Source organism: Carlito syrichta, unplaced genomic scaffold, assembly GCF_000164805.1.
Source record: "Carlito syrichta isolate Samal-C Ts95f unplaced genomic scaffold, Tarsius_syrichta-2.0.1 Scaffold309091, whole genome shotgun sequence".
In the NCBI taxonomy this organism is placed as follows: Eukaryota; Metazoa; Chordata; class Mammalia; order Primates; family Tarsiidae; genus Carlito; species Carlito syrichta.
In genome coordinates this window covers 218,599-226,444 of record NW_007253187.1, presented here as the reverse complement: position 1 = coordinate 226,444, position 7,846 = coordinate 218,599, and the positions used below count along the sequence as shown (strand labels likewise).

Here is a 7,846-nt window from a genome sequence, read left to right as displayed (position 1 = left end):
CCTCAGCCTCCCAAAGGGACGGGATTACAGGCTGAGCCACCGAGCCCGGCTGAGGTCTGATTTTCTTAGGCCTGCTTTCTTTGTGTCTGTGACACAGACTGGTAATCACACTGACCGCCTTGGCCTAAGCCCATCCTCCCAATGACCCTTGGCCAGGGCATAAGTATTTTTGCTTTTGTCCCTGTACTGGCTACACATGATATGTAGCTTAAGCTGTATTAATAGGAGCTTAGTAGCTAGATGACAAGAAATCTTAGACCCTGGACCCTGTGCTGTCTTAGGCACATCTGGAATATTGTGTTCATTTCTGAGAAGCCTATTCTGACTCACCAACTTGCTTCCAGATGATGGCAGCCAGGGCTGTGTGGGCTGGAAACTGTGTCCCATGATGAACAGTTGAGCGAACTGGGAGCCTCTAAGCAGCAACAGATCCAATATAGCTTCCCGTGGAAAGGAGCACAGACTTTCCTTGTGTGGCAGAATTAACACATGTAGGAGGTGTCGGGAGCAGGTTTTAGCTTAATACAAATGAGAACTTTGTAATTCATAGCACAGTCTGTTGGCCGTTGATGGCTATCCTTTTTTGAGCACAACTCTGTTTAGGCGTTATGGTAAGTGCTCTACGTACACTGTCTCATTTTATTCTCACACCCACTCTATAGGTTAAAGTGCTGTTATCCTCATTTTACAAATGAATCGGAGGTTCAGATTTAGTAGCTTGGTGCAAAGTATCATGGGTGGTGAGTGGCAGAGCTCAAACTAGAACTAGAACCAGAACTAACCCAGAGCCCATCCTCTTAACCACTCTGCTGCTCTCAGAAGTGTCAAATAAGGGCAGACTAATTCACCTTCCAGGGCCACTGCAGAAGGACTCCTGCTTATGGGGAGTTGTACTTTGCTACCCTGGGGGTCCCTTCTAACCCTGGCATTCTGGGGCTCCAGACTCACCTCACCTGCGGTATACCACCTTCATACTGCAGGCCAGCATGGTGGCGACCCTCCAGCAAGCCTTCCTCTGGCAGCCTGTATATAGCACACGGGGCTGCCAACTTTTTAGCCTTGACCGTACTCTGCTATCTGCTGCTCACCTCCCTACTTGGAGGGCAGCCTCCCTTCATAGGGCCAGGGACTGGCTCTATCATCTCTCCTTTCCCCTAGCACCCAGTATGGCTATTTCACATGGTGGACATCTGTTCTGGTCGCTCTCTCCTGGCTGGCCCCACGCGGTATCTGATGCATGTTTTCTTCTAAAATCCCAGGATAGAATATGTAACAGTGACCCCAGAAGGATTCCGGTACCGAGGCCAAATCTTTCCAACTGTGAATGGACTCTTTAGATGGTTTAAGGATCATTACCAGGATCCTGTACCAGGTGAGTTCTACTCTTCTGACTTCAGAGGTATGGAGCCTGACTCAGCATAATCACAGGCCTTCTGGGGGAGAGGGCAAGGCATGGGCTGTCATGGCAGCTATCCTACTTGCACCCCAGCCTCCTAGCATCAGGGAGGTTCTCCGCTGTGCCTATGCAGCTCCCTTCTTCCCTCCACCTGCCTCAGAGCCTCTTCTAGCTCCCTGAATTGGGAAGCCAGATGTAGGTTTCAGAAGGGATGTAACTAAGCCATTTCCTGTAGGCATCACCCCCAGTAGTAGCAGCAGGACCCGGACACCTGCCTCCATCAATGCTACCCCAGCCAACATCAATCTTGCAGGTGAGGAGTTGGCCTGGGCTGGGGGAGGAGGGATGGAGCTAGAGGGACTTTCACCTTTAACATGCTCATCCCTTTCTGTGTGTGCTTACAGATCTGACACGGGCTGTGAATGCCCTGCCCCAAAACATGACTTCGCAGATGTTTAGTGCCATTGCTGCTGTGACAGGCCAAGGACAGAACCCTAACGCCACTCCAGCTCAGTGGGCCTCCAGCCAGTATGGCTATGGTGGCAGTGGAGGTGGCAGCAGTGCTTACCATGTATGTGGCTTGGGGAGGAGGGTAGGGAGGGGTGAAAGGGAAGTCATCCTTTAACAGCCCACATCCTATAGACTGGCCTCTGGCAGTGCCCACTACAAGGGCACAGCTGGAGCCACCGTGCCTTGAGAACTGTCTCCAACAGGTGTTCCTTTTTCTCAGGCCCATTTGAGGGGGAAGGAATAAAAGGGCATGACCTTTCCAGAGTCCGTGGGGTCTTTAAACCCCTCAAGCCACTAGAAACCTGAGTTGGGCCGAGTTCAGTGGCTCAGCCTATAATCCCAGCACTTTGAGAGGCCGAGGCGAGTGGATTGTCTGAGCCCGTGGGTTTGAGACCCACCTGGGCAAGTTGGCAAGACCTCGTCTCTACAATAAATCAAAAACTAGCCAGGCATGGTAGCGCACACCTGTAGTTCTAGCTACTTGGAAGGCTGAGGTGGAAGTATCACTAGAGCCCAGCAGGTCGAGGCTGGGGTGGCCAGGAGCGTGCCACGGCACTCCAGTCTGGGCGACAGAGTGGGATTCCAACTCAAAAAAAGAAAGAAAAGAAACCTGAGTCGGTCAGGGCTGATGGCCCCCATGGCATGCCTGCTGGCTTCTGTGTACTGTTCAGAATCACATCCTGCTCAGGGGAGGGTCAGCTGGAAAGCTCTGTGCTGAGCCTACCCTTGCAGTTTGCCAGAAATTCACAGCAAGCCCAAAACCCATCCCCATGTAACCATTCATGCCTCTCCAGGTGTTCCCAACGCCAGCCCAGCAGCCAGTGGCCACACCGCTAATGACCCCCAGCTACTCCTACACGACCCCGAGCCAGCCCATCACTACACCACAGTACCATCAGCTCCAGGCCAGCACCACCCCACAGTCTGCCCAGGCCCAGCCCCAGCCCTCCTCCAGCTCCCGGCAACGGCAGCAGCAGCCAAAGTAAGTATCTGGATGGTGGCACAGAGTAGGTAACTAGCAGGGACTAGTTGTCAAGAGACCAAGAGACGTAGTGCAGGCAAGTGCTTTGGATCCTCTGAGAGCCATGACCCAAGTGGTGTCCCTCACTGGTTTGGAGATGGAAGAGGGCAGTGTGGCAGCTAGCTTCTGCTGCTTCCACCTCACCCTAGCAGAGAGGCCTATGCCCATAGGTGTGAGGTCCCTTTCTGCAAGGGTGGGCATTCACCAATGATTGGTGGGAAGGCTTCCTTCTAGCCCTGGAGAGTCCCAGTCTCTAAGGCCCTTTCGTCCCCCTCCCAGGTCCAACAGCCATGCAGCTATCGACTGGGGGAAGATGGCAGAGCAGTGGCTGCAGGAGAAGGAGGCAGAACGGCGGAAACAGAAGCAGCGGCTGACACCTCGGCCGTCCCCCAGCCCCATGATCGAAAGCACCCCCATGTCCATTGCTGGCGATGCCACCCCACTCCTGGATGAGATGGATCGGTAGGAGGCCTGCTCCTCGGACTTTGGTTACCTCTGAGGCTGTGAAAGGCCTGGCCGCCCACTGCCTCCCTCCCTGCCCCTCCTTTTCTGTCCATAAAGTGGCGTAAGTGACGTTCTCTTTGGTGGTCAGCCTGGATGGGTGACAGGCTGGATGGCCTTGTGAACTTGAGCTCAGTGTATGCTAGGCTACAGTTCTCCCACTCCAGACTCTCACCGACCACCAGACCTGGGACCAGGCTGGGAGGGGAGTGTGGCAGGGAGGAGGAGGAGGAAGTGAGAATGAGAGTGGAACTGTTTTGTATTCTGCTCCCTACAAGCCATTTTGAACTTTTGCCCTCACCTGACTCTGGGCTGTGACTGAGGCTCCAAGCTCAGCACATGAGTCTCCCCTAGCTCTTGGGGAGAGGGATGCTATTTATTCAGTTTAGGGCAGGAGGAAGAGGAGGGAAAGTGTTTCTGACCTTGCCAACAGCCTGGGTGGCTGTCAAAGCAGGATAGCAGGGGACATAGAGGAGCAGCACTGACCTGCCCAACCCTGCCTGGCTGCCCCCCCACCTGCTGCTGCCGCCGCTTCCTGCCTGTCATTTGAATAAACAGTGTTTCTACAGAGCTCCTGCCAAAGCCTTTCTCTCCAGCCCTCCGGCTCTGTGAGGGTGACTTTCAAAACAGTGTGTGGAGCTCTGAGTGTTCCCCCTCTTCTGATCCACCAGAGGCAAAGATTCATAGAACAGCCAGCTCCTGTATCAGACCGCCTGGGGCACACCCCTGCTGTACATTGTAGCCTTGTGTCCCTGTGCCAGCTCCTGTTGTCTTTCAGCTGGCTCTCTTATCTGTAACATGGAGAGTGATACCTGCCTCACTGGCCACTGTGAGGACCGAGATAGAGTGTGTGTAAGCTCCTTGGCCCAGTACCTGTACCTCGTTAATGGCATCTGCTTTTATTACATTCACTCACATACAGCCACCCCCTCCATTGCCTACTAGTCTTCTCTGGTGTACTGGAGAAAGGCCACAAGTACTTCTGGATTAATCAACTTGAGCCCCTGCGCCATTTCTTCTTTTTCCCAGCTGGACCTTTGTCTCTGACAACCTCTAAGTCAGATGTTTTTGCCTGGAGCAGGAGGCATCCCAAGCTTACCTGCTCTCATACATCCACTGGCCCTGGCCTCTCACCCCAGCACCACTGTGTTTTTCATTCTGGACTCTTGATGTCCCTGTTTCTTCACAAGGACTGTGTCTCACAGCTTTGTGAGTCAGCACTGGGAGAGTGAAACTTCCACCTCCCTTTCCTCTGCTTGGGGCTCAGCAGAGAAGTCATAAAAGGCCACTGCTGCCCAGACTTGGTGCACTCCCTCCTCCCCCTTCTTCATCAAGATCTGGGAGAGGGGCCTCCCTGAAGCATAAAAGGTCTACAGGGATCTCCCAGGACTGGGACCACACCAGCTGAAAAGGGCAGTCCCCTGGGTGCCACGAGCACCTTCCCCACTTAGAGAAGGGAAAGGCCAGGCACAGTGGCATAATGGGTTAAAAGGTTCTGTTTATTGGGGATATTACTGCAGATTGTACTTTCCACCCTAGAGGTGGATTTCACATAGACCAGTCTCCCAGGTGGGAGAAGGCCTCCCTCCTCCACCCCACAGGTACTCTTCCACCCTGGTCCTAGGGTATTAGGAGGAATTAAGGCTGTGCCCCTTTCCTTCCCCTCCTATTTACCTTCCCATGGGCTTCCCCTCCTTGAAAGCTGGACTGCCCTTCAGAAGCCCCTACAACCTCCCAGCCCACCCCTCCCCCAGTAAGTAGCCAGGTGGGAGGGAAAGAGGACGGCAGCAGGGGGTCAGCTACAGGCCTGATTCATTTATTTCTCACCCTGATAGCCCTGGCCTCAACTGAGATTGGGGTTTGATCCTGGGGGCGATTTCCTCTTGTTTACCTTCCTGGCTTGTGAGGGCCTTGCCCCAGTCTTCTTGGCCTGGACCGTGTTTTTCTCTCTCTTCCTGGGCGATAACGACTCCACAATGTCCTCACTGGAGGGTTCCTCCTGCCCCCGGTCATTGTAACTGTCCTCACTCTCCAGTTCTTCCCGGCTTTCTGGGCTGGACTCAGACATCCTGGCCAGCTCTCTTGGGCTTAATGATCTGCTCAGGTCTGGAGGTGAAGACTCTGATTTAACTGGGCTTTTCTTTTTCGTCAGCTTGCCCTTCTTGGCTTTTTTCTTCAGCTTTGCCTTCTCATCTGTCTCCTCCTCTCTGTCCTTCTCCTTTTTCTTCTTTACCTTCTTGATCACCTTGCTGCTCTGGTTCTTCCCTGTGGGGCTCTCAGAGCGCCAAATGGTGATGGGTGCTGCTGAGTCAGGGGTGCCAGTGACAGTGCTGGTGCCTGTGTCAGGGGGTGTGGTGGTGGGTCCCACCTGGGTCGGGATGGGAGGCTTGCTTTCTTCCTCCTCTTCCTCTTCATTGATGTCATCTGCCCCACACTTGTGGTGGAGGGGATGGTGGATCACTGCCAGGGAAACAGGATTGTAGCTTTTGCACCTGGGAGGAGGGGGATGGGGGAAGAGAAGGTTGACAGGGAGTTGAGGGAAGTGTCCCATCAGGGTCTTTCCCTCATCAGCCGCTGGGACCCACTCACCAGCCGTACCAGAACTGCTCCACACACTCCTCCTCCGGGATGAGCTCAAAGCAAGGGGATGGAATGATGTTGAAGCAGGTCGGGCCCACATCTTGGGAGCAGGCTGGCCCTGCATCTTGGGAGCTGCTGCTGTTTGTCTTCTCTGAGCAGTCCTTCACCCTGCCACACACAGGGCTCTGAGCCTGGCTCCCATGCCCCCATCACTCCCCAGAAGCCCACAGCAAGAAGCCTGAGGGACAGTGGGCTTCTGCTGGCTTGGCCCTGGCTGCCAACATGCCTCCTCCCCATTGCTCTAGGAGCAGAGCAAGGTTGCCAGACCTGGGGCTGGACTGGCAGCACCAGGTCAAAGCTGAAGAGGGAAACCAAAGGTTGGAGAGGAGAACCACAATGGAAGTTTGGACCTGGCTCTGCCATGGGGTCCCCCGAGGAGGGGCCCCTCACCTAGAATTACAGTCGCAGTGGTTGAGAGAGTGTAGGTGCAGGCTGGGGTGGCCATAGTCAGAGGTGAAGGGGTAGATGAGATGCCCCATGCACTGCTTGTGTTTCCAGCAGCATCTGTCAGTCTCCTTGTAGTCACCTGTGGGAGGAGGGGTCTGGGTCACTCAGGGCAGCAGCAGATGCCTCTGGGTTTCCCCACAGCTCAATCTAAAGCCTCAACAAATTCAACTGCTACCACTACCCGCTCCCCTCCCCTGAAATGTTTCTACTTCAAAAGTAGCAGCTTAGCCAGGCATGGTGGCTCACTCCTGTAATTTCAGCACTTTGGGAGGCAGAGGCGAGAGGATTGCCTGAGCCCAGGGGTTCAAGACCAGCCTGTGCAACTTGGCATCAAAAAATTAGCTGGGTGTGGTGGTGCATGCTTCTGGTTCCAGCTACTTGAAAGGATCACCTGAGCCCAGCAGGTCAAGGCTGCGGTGGCTGTGAGCATGCTATTGCACTGCAGCCTGGGCGACAGAGTGAGACTCCAACTCAAAAAAAAACAGTAGCAGCTTGGCCCCATGGTAACTCCAGATCCCAGCACTGCCCTTCCCTCAATCTACTGCATGAATCTGCCTGCCCCTGCTGTCCTGTGACACTTGCCATTTCCATCCCCTCTCCTGAGGGAGTCTGCTCTCCTGGGGGCCTCCACTGACTCCTGCCTGCCACTTGGTTCCACAAGGTGCCTGGCAGGGGAAGGCCCTCTTGCCATGGCAGACAAGAACCCCACAAGCAACCAGAGCTAGCAGCCTCAGTTCTATGTCTGCCCTTCACAGGCCCAGTCTGATCCCTTGCAGCCTCTGACGCTGCACCAGTCCACAGGCCTGGAGGGGAGCTAAGGCCCAACCCATTCCACATCAAGCTCCTCAGCTTCTGGCTCTGGGCCTTCCCTCTCCCCTTCCTCTCTCCTCTAGCCCTTTCTTCCTGACACCTTTCTCACCTCTTTATCCTTTCCCACACCTTCTTCTTGATTCTTTTTTATTTTTTTGAGTTAGAGTCTCACTCTGTCGCCCAGACTGGAGTGGAGTGCAGTGGCATGCCCTCGGCCACCACAGCCTCGGCCTGCTGGGCTCCGGCAATCCTTCCATCTCAGTCTTCCAAGTAGCCAGAATTACACGCTCAGCTAATTTTTTATTTTTACTGTAGAAACGAAGTCTCGCCAAGTTGCCCAGAAGGGTCTCGAACCCGCAGGCTCAGGCAATTCACTCGCCTCAGCCTCCCAAAGTGCTGGGATTACAGGCTGAGCCACCGAGCCCGGCCTCTTCTTGATTCTTTCCCTGCTATTTGCTCATCAAGTTCCCATTCTCTCTTCCCAGTCCTTAGAGCCCCAGACTTTTTTTTTTTTTTTTTTT

The 7,846-nt window shown here is 54.3% G+C and overlaps 2 protein-coding genes across 4 annotated transcripts in view; one reads left to right on the top strand and one right to left on the bottom strand.

The window, feature by feature from the left end:
- Positions 1 to 3,998, top strand: part of SUPT6H (SPT6 homolog, histone chaperone) — a 46,391-nt gene extending 42,393 nt beyond the window's left edge. Inside the window, exons 34-38 of one of the 2 annotated variants that reach the window (XM_008066697.1) lie at positions 1,260 to 1,372; positions 1,632 to 1,709; positions 1,801 to 1,967; positions 2,701 to 2,888; positions 3,207 to 3,998. In XM_008066697.1, the coding sequence (XP_008064888.1) occupies positions 1,260 to 1,372; positions 1,632 to 1,709; positions 1,801 to 1,967; positions 2,701 to 2,888; positions 3,207 to 3,393 (733 nt within the window). In that variant the 3' untranslated portion in view covers positions 3,394 to 3,998. The remainder of the gene's footprint in view (positions 1 to 1,259; positions 1,373 to 1,631; positions 1,710 to 1,800; positions 1,968 to 2,700; positions 2,889 to 3,206) is intronic. The other variant, XM_008066698.2, reaches the window with a different exon arrangement.
- A 1,231-nt stretch (positions 3,999 to 5,229) lies between these two features.
- Positions 5,230 to 7,846, bottom strand: part of PROCA1 (protein interacting with cyclin A1) — an 11,346-nt gene continuing 8,729 nt past the window's right edge. For both annotated transcript variants that reach the window (XM_008066696.1, XM_021716911.1), the window contains 3 exons: positions 6,459 to 6,594; positions 6,018 to 6,176; positions 5,230 to 5,920 (listed from right to left, as the gene is read on the bottom strand). In XM_008066696.1, the coding sequence (XP_008064887.1) occupies positions 5,272 to 5,920; positions 6,018 to 6,176; positions 6,459 to 6,594 (944 nt within the window). In that variant the 3' untranslated portion in view covers positions 5,230 to 5,271. The remainder of the gene's footprint in view (positions 5,921 to 6,017; positions 6,177 to 6,458; positions 6,595 to 7,846) is intronic.